The 15,791-nt window shown below is 42.7% G+C and overlaps 1 protein-coding gene across 1 annotated transcript in view; it reads right to left on the bottom strand.

Annotated features, from left to right (window-relative positions):
- Positions 1–2,564: 2,564 nt before the first annotated feature.
- The window catches only part of LOC311054525 (sodium- and chloride-dependent GABA transporter 2-like), a gene marked incomplete at both ends in the record, with an annotated part of 34,085 nt that continues 20,858 nt past the window's right edge, over positions 2,565–15,791 (bottom strand). Inside the window, 7 exons of the mRNA XM_084070539.1 lie at positions 2,565–2,822; positions 3,458–3,496; positions 6,727–6,897; positions 7,474–7,574; positions 7,680–7,782; positions 8,665–8,802; positions 14,958–15,070. Of these exons, the coding sequence (XP_083926665.1) occupies positions 2,565–2,822; positions 3,458–3,496; positions 6,727–6,897; positions 7,474–7,574; positions 7,680–7,782; positions 8,665–8,802; positions 14,958–15,070 (923 nt within the window). The remainder of the gene's footprint in view (positions 2,823–3,457; positions 3,497–6,726; positions 6,898–7,473; positions 7,575–7,679; positions 7,783–8,664; positions 8,803–14,957; positions 15,071–15,791) is intronic.

The following is a 15,791-nucleotide window of genomic DNA, read 5'->3' as shown; positions in this document are numbered from 1 at the left end:
AATCGGCCTGTTATAGCGCCACCATGAAGCAGATTTGAAACATTTTAAGTGGCATTTCTTCCTCGGCCTAATGGGAATGTGCGTGTGAAATTTCACAGAAATTGCAAGTTGCGTTCATGATTTGAGGCATTTTGTTCAAAACCGGACAGATCCGGGTTGATCACATGACTATAGAGAAACTGTGTACCGATTTGTATGACGTTTGGATACAATCTGTAGGAGTAATATAAAAAATAGGTTTTGCACAAATCGGCCTCCTGGTGGCGCTATAACAGGCCCATGTGAAAAATGGACGGACGGACGGACGGACGGACGGACGGACGGACGGACAGGGGGTAAAACATACTCTCTCGCCATGCCTTCGGCCTGGCGTAGACAACAAATCTAAGACATTCCACAAGTGGTTCTTAGAAATGTCCATAGAGGCTGCAGCTCTCAAGACCTGTAGAAACGCATTCCATACCTTTTTGTTTTTTACCTTTTTTCATGCCGCGGGGGAACATCAGTTTTCAGCCTCACCCAGCTGAGTGCTGCAGTCCATGTTGGGCCTCGTTGTGCGCTGCAAATAACTCAACCTGTATTCTTAGAAGGATGCATTCCAGATAATTTAAGCGCTGCATTCATCCCTAGGTACAGTATGTGCAGAAACCGGTTTATTAGTTTCACGGTACAGCAAAGTAGAACATGACGCAAACATGCGTGCACAATGCACATGCAACAGCCACGTGCCATGTGAATGGCAACGACGTGCAGTACAGCACATTAAGTTACATTTCTTTATTAAGACTTTCAGAGGTCTTTTATCTCTCCATGCCAGTAGATAAAATAACACCTTTCTGGGGCACCATGTAAAATCAAGCACACACATACACACACACACACACACACACACACACACACACACACACACACACACACACACACACACACACACACACACACACACACACACACACACACACACACACACACACACACACATACACACACACACACACACACACACAGTCTAGTGACAGAGTTAAGCACACTAAGTTGGGCATTCAAAGACGTTCCTTGCAAAGTAGACGCGGAATCAAACACAACCCTCAACTTTTTCTTATGTGGGTGGTACACACCATGATGCGGTATGTACCACACCCTGCCATCAGAACGACCCAGACCCTCAGTTAGCACCTACTCAGCATAACCACTGGAGATGACCTCACTCATAAAGTTGATGTAGTCTGCATGAAAAAAACAGTCCTTGTTGAATCTCCTTTTTAGAGCCAGGGCACGCTGTTCAGCAACCTTCCTGTTGTTCGGTATTCTAAAATCACCTTGTCTCAAAGGCAGGCCAATGTTGTAATGACCATCAACCAACTGTACTGTTGACAGACTCCATGAAGTTGAGGTCCTCCCTACACAATCCAAGCTGTTCATCCTGAACGCATTCAGGGAAGTCTGCCTTCGTCTGCTGCTCCCACAGCTGAAATCCGATTGACGGTGACATCATGACTCATGCAAGCGGTGTCGGTAATGCAGTCACCTCTAAGAGAACCATTCACGGTCCAACCCAACATGGTTCTAATCGCATAAGGACCGCCATCCCCACCTCTGACCACTTCCCACGGCTCTAAAGCCTTGGGAACATTGGTTCCAATAAGAAGATCCACCCCTGAGTCGATCGCCGTTATTCAAGGTGTTCAAGGTGCGACCAATTCCGCAGATCTTCCTGCCTAGGGATGTTGTCTTGGTGGACAGGCATACATTTCTGAGTGAACATTGCAAGTAGCTTGCAGAAACAATCTGTGTCCAGCCCAGCTACCTCCAAATATATCACAATGTGACTGACCACCACCTTCTCCTGACCCATTGTTCTTAGGAGAATGTCAGACCGTCTTCTTGAGAGGTTCAGCCAGTTCATGAGCCCTTCTGTGCAGAATGAAGCCGAGCTCCCAGGATCAAGAAAAGCATAGGTGACCACTGTTTTATGACCTTTCTTGGACTTGGACTTTCACCAGCCCCAGTAAGACCACTGGACTGCGCCGAGATCAAAGCACTTTTATCTCTTGTACCCGTTTGTCCATTGGCTGGTGGGATGTTTCATACTGCACACTTTGCACACAAGGCGTTTGCGGCAGTCTTTGCTGTGCCCAATGCACATGCAGCCAAAAAACACCCCTTTCTCTTTTAAGAAGGACATCTTATCACTGTGTGTCTTCCTTTCCAATATGAAGTGCATGTCCAAGGTATGCCCAGCTCCACAAAGCAAGCAAACTCCAATAGGTGAGCTTTTCCCTCTTCCATCCAGTGTTATTGTTCCTATCTATGGTAGCGACAGTGGTCACAAAGCTACTTCCCATGGGTTTAGAAAAAGACTGAGGTTTAGCAAGCCTCACTTCCTGCCTCGATACTTCAGGGGAAGAATCTCCAAACAGTGGGTTGCTTGCAATTTTCACCTGCCTTTCAATGAAATCAACAATATCACGAAAGGTGGCTCTGCGACGGTACTTCTCCTGCAAACTGCAGGCAACATCTCTCCACTTATCCCTGACCGTATAAGGCAACTTATTGATAATAGTCTACATGTTAGCAGGGACATCCAGCTCGTATGTGGATTCAAACTCTCCTAGAGCATTGCAACACGCCCGCAGTAAGAAGCTGTAAGATTGAAGTGCTTTGACGTCCTCGGACTTATGCGCTGGCCACAAGAAGACTTTGTCCATGTAAGCAGAGGTGATCTTCAATGGGTTGCCAAAGTGCTCTTGCAGTAAGGATTTGGCCTTGGCATAGCCACTTGCAGCAGGAACCATATCTCTGGGCTGTCCTTTAGTATATATCTAAAGGTGTAGGTTGGTATGAATGCAACTGCGACTGAGGACGTGCTTGAGGGTTATGTGTTCCACTTTGTCACCCTAACTGTCTCAGTCCTTGGCTGTGGCTGGTCTGATCCAACTTGTGACTGCAGCCCCACATAATTCACCTTAGGCCGAGCATCCAATAAGTGAGGACGTGGCTTCTTAGGCCGAGCATCCAGCAAATGTGAACGTGACTGCTGTTCACTAGAAGCATATTGAGATGGTTGACCTACTGGCTGCCTCACTGACAAAGGCACACATGTCTCAGTATCAGCATCCAACATATGAATAGTTTATTTTTCTCAAAGTAGGAAATATGTACCACTGGCTGCAGCACCAGACGCTGGAGAGGTGCTAGAAACCTTCAAGACATTTATTTTAGCTGCTGATGCCACTATCTCCATCTCCAAATCCAACTGCTCTCTCTTCTTTTTGACCTGCGCCTCTTGCTCTTCCAAAGCATGTATCTCCTTGAGCAGCTTCCGACAAGCAAGGAATGCTTCTGCTATTATACGTGCAGACAAAGTAGTTGAGGCAGTGGCTACCCTTGCTCCCTGCAGAGCTCGTTTTCTTTTATGCTTCAACTGCAACATTAGAAATACTGTCGTCTGGGTTACCATCTGCAACAGATGTTCCCACCTCATCCTCAGGATGTTCTGAAACACAAGTAACATTGTCATTATTCACTGCATTAGGTGTTTCAACATGAGGTGGTTGTGGCTGAGGTGAAGCAATCTTCATGTAACTGAACTGTACTTTGAATTTGGCCATTTATGTCTGAAAGCCATTTAGTTGTATTTTCAATTAATTCAACTTTAAGTTTGTGTATGTTTGAAAACCAAACATTTTGCCTTTCTTGTTCGTCTGGAGGAAGCAATGGAATGACTGAGCCATGAAGCTTATTTGCTTCATCGTACAGTGCAGATGCATTGTGAAGATGAGATTTTGTGAAGAACGGTTCGAGAATTGTCAGAACTTTGCATAAGCTTGTTAATTACTTTTACAACTGCTTAAATTGTGTTAACCTAAGCTTTTTGTTCCTTTTGAAGATGTTCCATTTTATTTACTAATGCTTTGGCAGTGAACTTTGATTGTCTTTTCTGATCATACTGACCTTAGAATGGGGCCTTGATGAACTTGAATCCATTTAGCATTAAATGAATGATCAAAAAACAATACAAAACCCATTCACAGCTAAATCATAAATCAGCATAGCCCTAGTAGTAGCAGCCTATGTGTGTAAAATATAAATGTAAGATGTGAAGAATAATGAAATTCACAGTGTTAATCAATTGACAGGACACTTATGTAAATAGCCTAACCCTATATTGTTCCCCAAACTGCCTGTGTGTGTATGACGGCACATTAAAAGGACTCACGTCCAAACAAAAGCTCAAGTTTAAAATGTTTTATTTCAGTGTCACCAAACAAATACAATACAAGTTTCCAATAAATATATGCAATAAATATGTGCAAAGAAATAATTTAAACAGTGAGCAAAATTCTAAATGAGGTCAACAAAATATACCTCTTCCACGGTCAAACCAGCCTTAAGGTGAGCAGGTGAGGACAATTACTTGTAGCCGCTGGAGGCCACCCACAGAGACACTACCACCATCAAGGTGCCAATGCGGTGCCAACATCTACGTATCAATACGCCCATCACCCAATCCAGTGCGCAAATACAAATAGCCCATTTGGCTCCTTGAGTAACTGTAATATGTATTACTAAAACGTGAACGTAATTAGTTATATTACTAGTTACTGGAAAAAGGTATTTTTTTTCGATAAGTTACTTTAGTTACTTTCCAACACTGGTATTTTTTCTGTACTGAATGTATGCTCCCTTTATATGATAAAACTGTGTAATGATTTTACACCCAAAGGATAATTCTAGGTCAAGTTAACCTTTTCATCAGAATCACTTTTTTTGCTTTGGCACATGGCACATGGCACATGGCACAGCGTCAATCATTAAACGATTAATCCAGGATTGCTGATTTTATATATACACATGACTCAGGCTGATTACACATGAGATACAGCTGGTGAAGACATGAACATAGAACCATGAAAACTAGAACATGATTATAACAGAAATACAAGACCTACACAAGAGGGGCAAAGTCTGTAACTGTGACACCTGGAGGATGAACCATTCTTATTTTGTTTACAGGAATCACAAGACTTTATTTAGCTTCTCCCTTTCCATCTCTCGCTTCCATCTCTGCTTCTGAGGTAATGTGGTGCAGCAGAGCATTTGTGTTCTGGGTCAGCAGGTCAGCTGGCAGGTCGGCTGGCTCACATAACAAATGGAGGCGCTAATGAGTAGAGATAAATAATTGCATTACCCATTACCATCACCAAACATACCTGAATACTTAATAATGGCGAAACATTATGTGGCCAACAAGGAATGGACTTTCCCACTTTCCAATCATTTTCGACTTTTCTGTGCTTCAGTTCTAAGTCTGCAAGTATATTTTCATACTGCAGGCTTACTGAAACCAATCCAATCCAGTGGCTTCCACACAAATCAACCAAGTCACAATAGGCTTTGGTCACTGGTCAATTATACTGTGAGATATAGTCATTGGATTAAACATGCCAGATTATAAGTATGGTCCTTTAAATTTCCAGTGTAAACTAAAGGGAAAATCCACTCTATGATATCTACAAACAGACTGCAAATCAGTAGTCTGGCTAATGCAATTCTGGACTGCATCCAAAGTCTGGGAAGATTCTTTTGATACTGTCTGCATAGCCGAAGGCAAGGAGCTGTTTAGTGGTGTGTAGGCTACTACGCTGGTTAAGTCCCCATCTTGAATCGATCAAATCACAATCTATAGCCAAACAATAGTTTCACATGTCCTTCATCTATTAACTAGGTAGCATTGAGGGTATTTATGCTTGTCAGGTAGCATTGTCCTCCCACAAAAGTGATGTGGCCATATCTGCCATCGTCTTTGAGATGCAAACAACACAGGTTTCAGCATTGCAGACGGACCGTATACAGTGATATCTTTTTCTGTTCTAGTGCAAAACTATGTATTGTAGTGCAGGGACCTGCGACATCCACTATCTTCTGAAAAATGAGGAAGCACCTTTGTTTTATTCGTTTGCACCTCCAACGCACGTCATAGATTCATTTCCCCTATATTCAAACATAGCCTACTAGGGCATGACATCACTGTAGCTAAAATAATACAACATTCAAATCATGCTTTGATTTATGTCTCATAGGGAGACATGTTGTCTGTTTGTATATTAACTTAGCTGGCCAATATCCTTAGAATGGACACTCTCCATTCCGACATCTCACCACTCCGACTAGTGGCTTCCGCGTGCGGTTAGGGTTAGGGTTAGGGTTAGGTATAGGGTTCGTCAACGTCGGAAAGGCGACACGTCGGAAAGGAGAAATGCACCCCCTTAGAATAGCAGAATGCCTCTGTTTTAGGGTGGATTTTCCCTTTAAAGAGTATCAAAACTGAGAGTTGCTGATGTTTGTGAACAGTTCGTTTTCTATTAGTAGTAGTGATAGCATTTACAAGGAAATTGCTGTTGAGATGAGATGAGAGATGTTGGTAGTTAGGCATACAATTATGGACTTACTGTAAGATGAGGCACCATGTTAGCAACAATACTTTAGGCCCTCATCACCATATCACATTCATTCTGAAGACTTTAGTTAGCAGTGTGGGCACAAATAAGACAAAATGGTAATGTTGCTGAGTTGAATCAGTGTGGGGACTGCATGGGTACAATGTTAATCATTCAATATATCCCAAGCACCACATTTACACCTACTGTACAGAACATAATCCCCTGTCACAGTATATCTCTCAAATGAATTATTCCAAAATGTTACTACCTACTGTACTCTCACCTGGCGGAGGGTCCCTGGCCCAGTGGTCAGTTTCATCAGTGCCCACCCTGGTACAAGTACAATGGAGGAGAGCGCCAACATCCAGCCCATAACGTTGGCCCATTCTGGATAGATATACCAACGGTTGTAAGTTAGGGGCTGGTACTCCACTAAGAAACCTATGAAACAGAGCTGAGGGGAGAAAGGAAACAAAAACGTTTTTGCGCCTATAATTGTTATGGATATTTATTTTTTACAGACAGTTGTCTGACTTTACTACTTACGCACACTGGTCCCGGGTGTGTTTACAAACGGCCAGATGAGTGATCATATTGGATATAGCCGACGCAAGACGACACGGCCGCCATTGAAATCTCCCCATCTGCACCATAGACATATAAAGGTAGACGCCTCCTTCGGCTCTGAGGCGTCTGTATCTCGGGCGCGCACCAGCTTCCGCCCTTAGTCTCGTGCGTCACAGAAGGGGACCACTGGTTGAGAACCATTGCACTGACAAGTCCCGGAAAAGACGCACTGTGATTGGACAGTAGTCAAAGCGCTGTGAGCGCTGTGATTGGCCAGTAGTCACTATGAGTGGACTAAGGGCGGAAGTGATACAAGCATTTCATTCAAGCCATCTACTCAGACTATTTCTGTTTCTGAGACGGGACATAAGGTGAATACAATTATCTGAATGTGGATAAAGTATTTGTCACCAGGACCACAGTTGTGAACCACTGCAATACTGATAATGTTGCTTCAACTCACCAGTGAGACCAAGGGGGTGAGATAGAGCCAGCAGAGTTTGAACATGGGATTGGGGCGCACGCCTGTCATGTCATGTATGATGCCACACATACGATCTGCTCCTGATTCAGAATTTGGTACAGGGTTATGGACAGAGGTTAGCTGTTGAAATGTTTGGACACTGCGATTGCTTGTGAATTACTTTGTATTATTTCTGAAATACCTACCAAATATCCAGCCCAAAGCCAGGGACTCAAACACAGCAAGAAAGAGAAGGCAGACTCCATTGCAGGCATAGTAGTCAAATAGCTGGAACACATACATCCCCCCCTGGTAGCAAGAGACATGAGGTGTGGTGTTCAAACAATAGGTCACACCCATAGGGTCACACCTGAACCTAACCTATATCTAAAATGTATTGTTTTCCCAGGGTGCAGTTGAGAATCTGAGCTTAAGTTTTATTTTTTTGGTGTCAGCATTTCTGACCTTTGGAAAGAAATAGGGTCACCCACGGTCCAAGCTTTTAATGTTGCTACTATTATTAACCTCTCTATCCCACCTTTGAGCACACTTTATGTCCCAATATTGCCAATGGAATTATAACACATTGGGTGCCAGAATTTGATAATAACAGAATACGTTTGTGCCGGGAATCTCACCGTTAAGCTCCATTGTGCTGTTTAAAGCTGTAGACTCCATGACGAGCGATCCATGAAAAAAAAAGCATGTCTCCATTTTGCCCGATGGTCCTGGCTAACGGCTGGAACGATAACATCTTTCACGCGGGTCACAATGGCGGAGCGATTGCGGATGCAAAATGAGTTGTTTTCCCCAGCGTAAAAAGTTTCGGAGTTATAGGGGTTTTAGAGAAGGAAATAGAACGGAAGCGGATGGGGAGCCATGTTTTTGACACAGTGATCCATCTGGCCCTTCCTTCTCAGAATCGCCTAGGGTGATCCCAGAGCTGCTCTAGCCCCTCCCGCGTGGAAAAAATAAATAAATAAAAAATTGGCACTCCACAGGTGTATTTGCAAAACCGTATAAATGGTTTTGGCACTCAATGTGTTAAGATGTATTTTAGATTGTTTTTGTGGAGGTCACTTTGCTACTATGATGCCTACTTGGCAAAAAGCAGGCATTGTTACTCTGTTAAAATGTGTAGTATTAGATGCCGATAGGCCTTATATGAAGAAAAATAAAATAAATACTGACCTCAGTGACCATGAGAAGCTGGGAGAAGAAGCAGACAATGCAGAATATGAGAAGGAAGATCTCCCGTCGCCCTGTCCTACGCAGCACTGTGGGAAACATATCTGTAATGGATGTCATCACCACCTCCATTGCAACAAACTAAAAAAAAAACAATGAGAGTGAATAACTTGACTGACTTATATGTGTATATTGTATACTTGAATGCATTTATTTATACTTTATACTTGTTTGCGCACCAGAAATAGTAGATAGTAGAATAGCAGATATGAACCTACAACATTGCATCACCAGGCTTTAGATGGATTAACCCAAACACCCACTTGGCGCTATATGGCCATTTGATTGTTTTTTAAAAGCAGTTTAAAAGTTATGAAATTGGCCAATAAGGTAGAGTGGTAGAACAAAGTGCCAAAGCCACACCCATCCCCCTCCACGGCGTCGAAAGAACACCCTGATGCTGACACGTCTAGAGAATACATTCGATGTCTGATATCGGCAGGGCCCATTATGCCAAGCCACAATCATGTCTTGGCCCAAGTTTCCAGGACAATTAGTGATTTTAAACGCTCTGCTAATATAGCAAATTTATGCTATCCCCTGTAGAGGCAACAGCCAAATAGTAGAATGCCTTAAGCTAAACTTGGCCCTATTTAACATCAGGTCACTTAATTACAAGTCTTCCTCTGTAAATGATATCATCTGTAAAGAGAAACTAGATATTATCTTTCTAACAGAAACTTGGCTTGGTTCTGATGGAGCGGTGCTCCTAGCTGAAGCATGCCCACCAAAGTACAGTTTCATTCACTCAGGACGTGAGGGAAAAAGAGGAGGTGGTCTGGCCAATATATTTTCTGACACTTTAAAATTCAAACCGCTGACAAACCTTGGCAGTTTTAATTCATTTGAATACCAGGCCACCATATTGGAGAGTCAATCGTCTGTCCTTATGATTAGTATCTATCGGCCTCCAAAGTGCAGCAAAGCCTTATTTCTAACAGAAATATCAGAACTATTATCTATCTGCTCCACTAATTATGACAGAACTCTGATTACTGGAGATGCTAATTTGTATGTTGACATTGCTGACACAGATGTTGTGGCTAGGGGTTTCCTACAGTTACTGCACAATTTTGACTTTATTCAACATGTCGTTGGGCCAACACATAAACATGGCCACACCCTGGACTTGGTGATCACTAAAGGTTTGAATATCACTGTTGACGGTATTATTGATAAGCCCGAACTAACAGACCACTATTTATTGTGTTTTAATATGACTGTCTCTGATCTAGGGAAAAACAAAACAGAATATACTATAAAAAAACGTTTTTTTAGCTCATCTGCAGCAAACGAGTTTCCTCGTCATCTGGCGTGTGTGCAGGTGCCCCCCCTACTTGACGCTCCCTCAGTGAATGATATGGTTCAACATTTTAATCTCGAATTAGAGTCAGCTCTTGACATAGTGGCTCCTATGAAAACTAAAAAGAAACTTAACTCTAGAGTAACACCCTGGATCAACGAGCACATGCGCTCACTCAAGATAGAATGTCGTAGAGCTGAGCGAATTTGGAGAAAAAACAAACTCACTATCCACCTAGATATTTTTAAGAAGTCAACAGTGGCCTATAACAAAGCACTGCGCTTGGCAAGGCAGGCATATTTTTCAGGCATTATCAATGACAACAAGCAAAATGCCAGAGTCTTATTTTCTACCATTGAACATCTCTTAAACCCCCCCCCCCCCCCCCCCCCCCCCCCCAAGCTTACAAGGAGTCGCTCCCTGCCTCTAAAGCTAAGTGTGATGAGTTTGCATCCTTTTTTGAAAACAACATTTTTAGCATTCGAGCTGGTATTATGAATGCTGCTGCTAGCACTACAAATGCGGCAAATGGTGCATGGTGCAAAAATGTAGATCACTCCAGAGGAAGCCTAATATCATTCTGCCCAATTAATGAAGAGGAACTCCGTAAAACTATATCACAGATGACATCATCATCTTGTTCACTGGATGCAATACCCACCCCGTTTCTCAAAGAGGTTTTAGACAGTGTGATTGGAGATATCCTAAGAATTGTAAACAGCTCTCTACTTTCAGGCGTCTTTCCAGACTCACTGAAAACGGCTGTAGTCAGGCCGTTACTCAAGAAACACAACCTTGATCCATTGGTGCTGGGTAATTATAGACCAATCTCTAATCTGCCATTTCTGGGCAAGGTCTTAGAAAAAACTATCTTTCATCAACTGGATGTGTTCCTACAGAACAATAAGGTTCATAACAAATTCCAATCTGGCTTCAGGAAAGGTCATAGCACAGAAACAGCACTTGTAAAAGTAATTAATGATCTTAGGGTGTCCGCTGATGACAAAAATGTATCTGTTCTCCTACTCCTTGATTTAACCGCTGCTTTTGATACGATTGATCACACAATTCTACTACAACGCATGGAGTACTGGATTGGTTTGTCATGCACAGCCTTGTCTTGGTTTTACTCTTACCTAACAGGCAGAAGCTATTTTGTCAGCCTAGCTAATTTTGACTCAGACAAACATGACATCTGTTCTGGTATTCCACAGGGCTCAATTCTGGGTCCCTTATTGTTCTCCCTGTATATACTACCGCTGGGAGAACTCATCGCCGATCATGGAGTGAACTTCCATTTCTATGCTGATGATACCCAGCTGTATCTTTCGGTAGCTCCAGACGACCCCTGCGCTCTAGACCCATTGTTGACCTGTCTGTCCAGTATAACATGCTGGATGAGTGAGAACTTTCTTAAGCTAAATGAGGATAAAACAGAAGTCCTCATAATTGGCTCCAGTGAGCAGAGAGAATCAATAATAAGTAGACTTGGTAACCTGGCTGTAGAAAGTAACACCACAGTAAAGAACCTGGGGGTTATTATCGATTCTGAATTGAATTTTAATACACACATTAATCATGTCACCAAGATTGCTTTCTTTCATCTTAGAAATATTGCGCGAATTAGAGACTATCTGTCGTTAGACGATGCAAAAACGCTGATCCACGCTTTTGTTTTCTCTCGACTTGATTACTGCAACGCACTCTACTCTGGCCTGCCTAAGAAAACAACTGACAGATTACAACTTGTTCAAAATGCGGCAGCCAGAATTTTAACTAAAACTAGGATGAGAGAACACATCACTCCAGTTCTAGCTTCACTACACTGGCTCCCGGTTGTTTTTAGGATTGATTTTAAAATTCTTTTAATAGTTTATAAAGCTCTAAATGGTCTGGCACCTTCCTACCTCTATGACTGCCTAGAGAGATATGTTCCAAACCGGCCCCTCAGGTCTTCAAGTGCTGACCTGCTCGAGGTGCCTACAATGACATATAAAAAATACGGTGAAGCAGCATTCTGCTTTTACGTACCAACAGTGTGGAATAAACTCCCATTACACCTAAGACAGGCAGCCTCTGTCGATAGCTTTAAAGCACAGCTCAAGACCTATTTCTTCACTCTTGCTTTTAGCTGATTCTTTGGTTGATTTTTAAGTCCTCACTGTATTGCCTATTTTAATGTTGTTTTATGCTTTTGCTTTTATTTTATTTTATTTTATTTTAGTTTGCTTTATTGTTAAATTGGTTGTAACTGTAACTGTATTCTTGCTCTGTAAAGCACTTTGCGCTGCATTTCATGTCATGAAAAGTGCTATACAAATAAAGTTTATTACTAGCAGAATTCACACATAGCAGGGCTAAGTGACAACACTGTGAGCCCAACATCACCCCTGGGGGCCCACAACTGACCAAATGACCAACAAACTAAACAATCAATATTTCTATTCCCAGAGCCTTGCCACTAAGGGGGATGAAAATGTAATGGTTGACCTGAGGGTAGCCCTGGAGGAAAGGTCATGGGGTCGACACATTAAGAATGGTTCATCCTCCAGGGGTCACAGTTACAAACTTTGCCTCTCATGTCTAGGTCGTATGTCTATGTCTATGTTATGTTCATGTTCTAGTTGTCATGGTTCTATGTTCATGTCTTACCCAGCTGTATCGTAATCAGCCTGAGTCATGTGTATATAGTCTTGTTCCCCAGTCAGTCCTTGGGGGGTTATTGTTTGGTGTTGCATCATGTCAGTTTGTGTGTGATGTCTGTTCTGTTCACCTTTATTCACCCAGTCATGGGTTTTGAACACTACCTGCCTAGCTGTCCTGCTTTTGGCTTCTCAACACGCCAGTATTTGAGTATGGGGTTAACATTGGGGTTAATAGCTCAATGTAGCAGTAGTGGCTTAGACCAATATAGCCTTTTAGGCTAGTGGACAAGATGTTGGCTTTCCTCACGGGAGACCCTGATTCGATTCCCGGGCGTTACACACAGCAAATTCCATGGCAGTCCAGCCTATGGCAACCAACAGATTGTAGAGCTATTTAACACTTCAATTCAATAACTCACCCTACCTTTAACACATTGGCCCTCATTTATCAACGCAGCGTATTAAACCGGCGTATATTTTTCCATATATTCGGCCGTACACCAACGTCGAAGTCACATTTATCAACGAATCCTACACAGCCGATCCGAGCGGACATTTGGTCCCAGCCTTGATAAATCTCACGTCTGAAAACGAGCGTCATTTAAATAACACTCCCTTAAATATTCACAAAACGCCCGACTTCACGACATGAAGAACCAGAATACGACCCAAAAAAAGCATGTTTCCCCCGCTCGCCCCGCCTCGCCACACACGCACACACACACACACACACACACACACACACACACACACACACACACACACACACACACACACACACACACAAACACACACGCGGCCGCCCAACTTGTCTTTCCGTAGCGTAGCGGTACATGAGACTCGGGCGGACTGCAGTGATTCCGTGCCGCCACGTTAATATTGGAGCGTCAGGTTTATATCCTTAACCCAGCCAGGTTGTGTAGCCTACATAACTCTCTATGACATAACTCCATAACATAGGACAAGCTACTGTAAGTTTGTAGACCTCACTGTCCATGAAAAGGTGCCCGGGAGTCCCGACCGCGGGACTCCCGGCGCAAAAGCGCTCGTATATTTTTGAAAATAGCAGATCTACAAGCTCACAACGCGTCGCGATGCAACGCTGGCTTGTGAGCTTGTAGATCTGCTATTTTCAATACAGACAGATCTAGAATCTTATCTGAATGACTGTGAAAGCAGTTTGTTTAAATTACTTTATAAAATGTTATATTTTCACAGGGATTATTTATTAGTGTAGATATACAGATTTATGAGTGGATTATGTGTCCAGATGCCTCTCAGACAGTCAAACAATGCTACTCCGCAGGTCTAGAATGGAATAAACGGGTGCAGCCAATGTCAACAACTGGTCCCGACCAGACGTGAGATTTCAACGTACTGTAGGATGAAGCCCACGTCAGGATATATTGATAAATGCCGAAAGGTGCGGTGATCTCGCCGTACGCCCATTATTTGGGCTGCACCGCGTTGATAAATGAGGGCCATCGTGTGCCAGAGGTTTATTAAAATATTGTACGTTCAGTGCCTGCTATTCTTCCATGCACTTACGTTGATACGTTTCGTGCTGTACCGACGCGGAAGTGCATGTAAACAAAGTGTGCGTGCGAGACGGCGGAGGGTCCCCACTAACGCCTGGAACGATAATATTTCTCGATCGAAAACGGCTCACTTCCACCACGTTAAAAAGAAATGGACACATTAAGCTTTTAGTCAAGGAGTTAACATTGGAGAGGCCGACCGGAAGGATTTTTGACATGGATCCACATCCTTCTCAGAGACTCCTTGATCCCAAAGTTTCGTTAGAGCGGCCCACGTGGGCCCCACGTATATAAAAAAATAGAATGGGTCAAAAAGCGGTCCGGACCGTTTATGGCACCTCCCGCATGGATTCTCAAAAACGGTCCAGACCGTTTTTGGCACACAATGTGTTAAAAGAAACTGGTCAATTAATCTACCAGGCTATCAAGATATTCACTGTACACTGTACACTAGGTATATATATATATATATATATATATATATATATATATATTATATACAATTATTTTTTTAAAGCAGAATAAAAGTGCAAGTGGGCCTATAGATTGCATGGGCTTATTAATGCTGCATCTTCTTCTAATTACTGACATACAACATAAAGGGATATTTCACAACAACAACAAAAGTCACTACCCCAAACCACAACATTGAGCAGCTCTGATTTTATATAGTAAAAAGTGTTTTCACAGCAACCACTACGAGCTAAATATATTTCAGTATCAAATGTAGTCTTCCATTTTTTATATCACCTGTGAATCCAGACCCAAGAGAATGATCATGAAAAAGAAACAGACAGCCCATAGCTGAGGTAAGGGCATCATGGCTATTGCCTGAGGGTATGCAATGAAGGCCAGCCCTGGACCTGAAAACAGAAACATAACACTGTAGATCATTAGCATTTGTCGTTGCACAATGTTATCCAACCATGAGCCGGTATGAGTCTGAGCCACAGCCAAGGCCTGATGCAACAGGGCTGCCAGTGTCTCCTCAAATGTGAATTCTACCAAATCATCGCTGGCAGTGCCAATTCAGGTGCACAGTGGCACTTGTACTGAGTGGTCAGCTGGCATATAACCCCTAACATAATCTAACCAACGCACAGAGAATATATCTTTCATGAACTTCTGTTGCTAGCTTACTTGCTGCTTGCTGAGTCGTTGCTTAAATAATCCCAGACACAGTGGCTGTGGTTACATGTACAGGTATATTCCACTTATATTCGGAATGACTGCTCATTCCGAATAAAAATGCTTGTGTAAACACATCAATTGGAATAGTATATTCCATTCCGGTCTGATCTGAATGAATTTTCATTCGGGTTTGGAGGGGTGGTATATACCTTTTGAATCGGTATACCAATCGTAATTTACCATATAAACACTTTATTCCAAACACTCCTCTCTGTTGGGAATACCTGCTCTTTCTTTTAAACATGTACGCGCTTAGTAGTGCTGTCAGAATTGGCTAAAAAGCCTATAAAATATCATTTTTTTTTATAATTTTTAATGTCAAATATTGTATGCAGTAAACCTTTAATTCAAAGACTGCATAAGTCTATTTATGTCTCTGTATGTGTCGGCCAC

This window comes from Gymnoscopelus microlampas (assembly GCF_963454915.1).
Source record: "Gymnoscopelus microlampas genome assembly, chromosome: 11".
Taxonomy (NCBI): domain Eukaryota; kingdom Metazoa; phylum Chordata; class Actinopteri; order Myctophiformes; family Myctophidae; genus Gymnoscopelus; species Gymnoscopelus microlampas.
The sequence above is the reverse complement of the archived record's forward strand: the minus strand, read 5'-3'. Positions and strand labels throughout refer to the sequence as shown.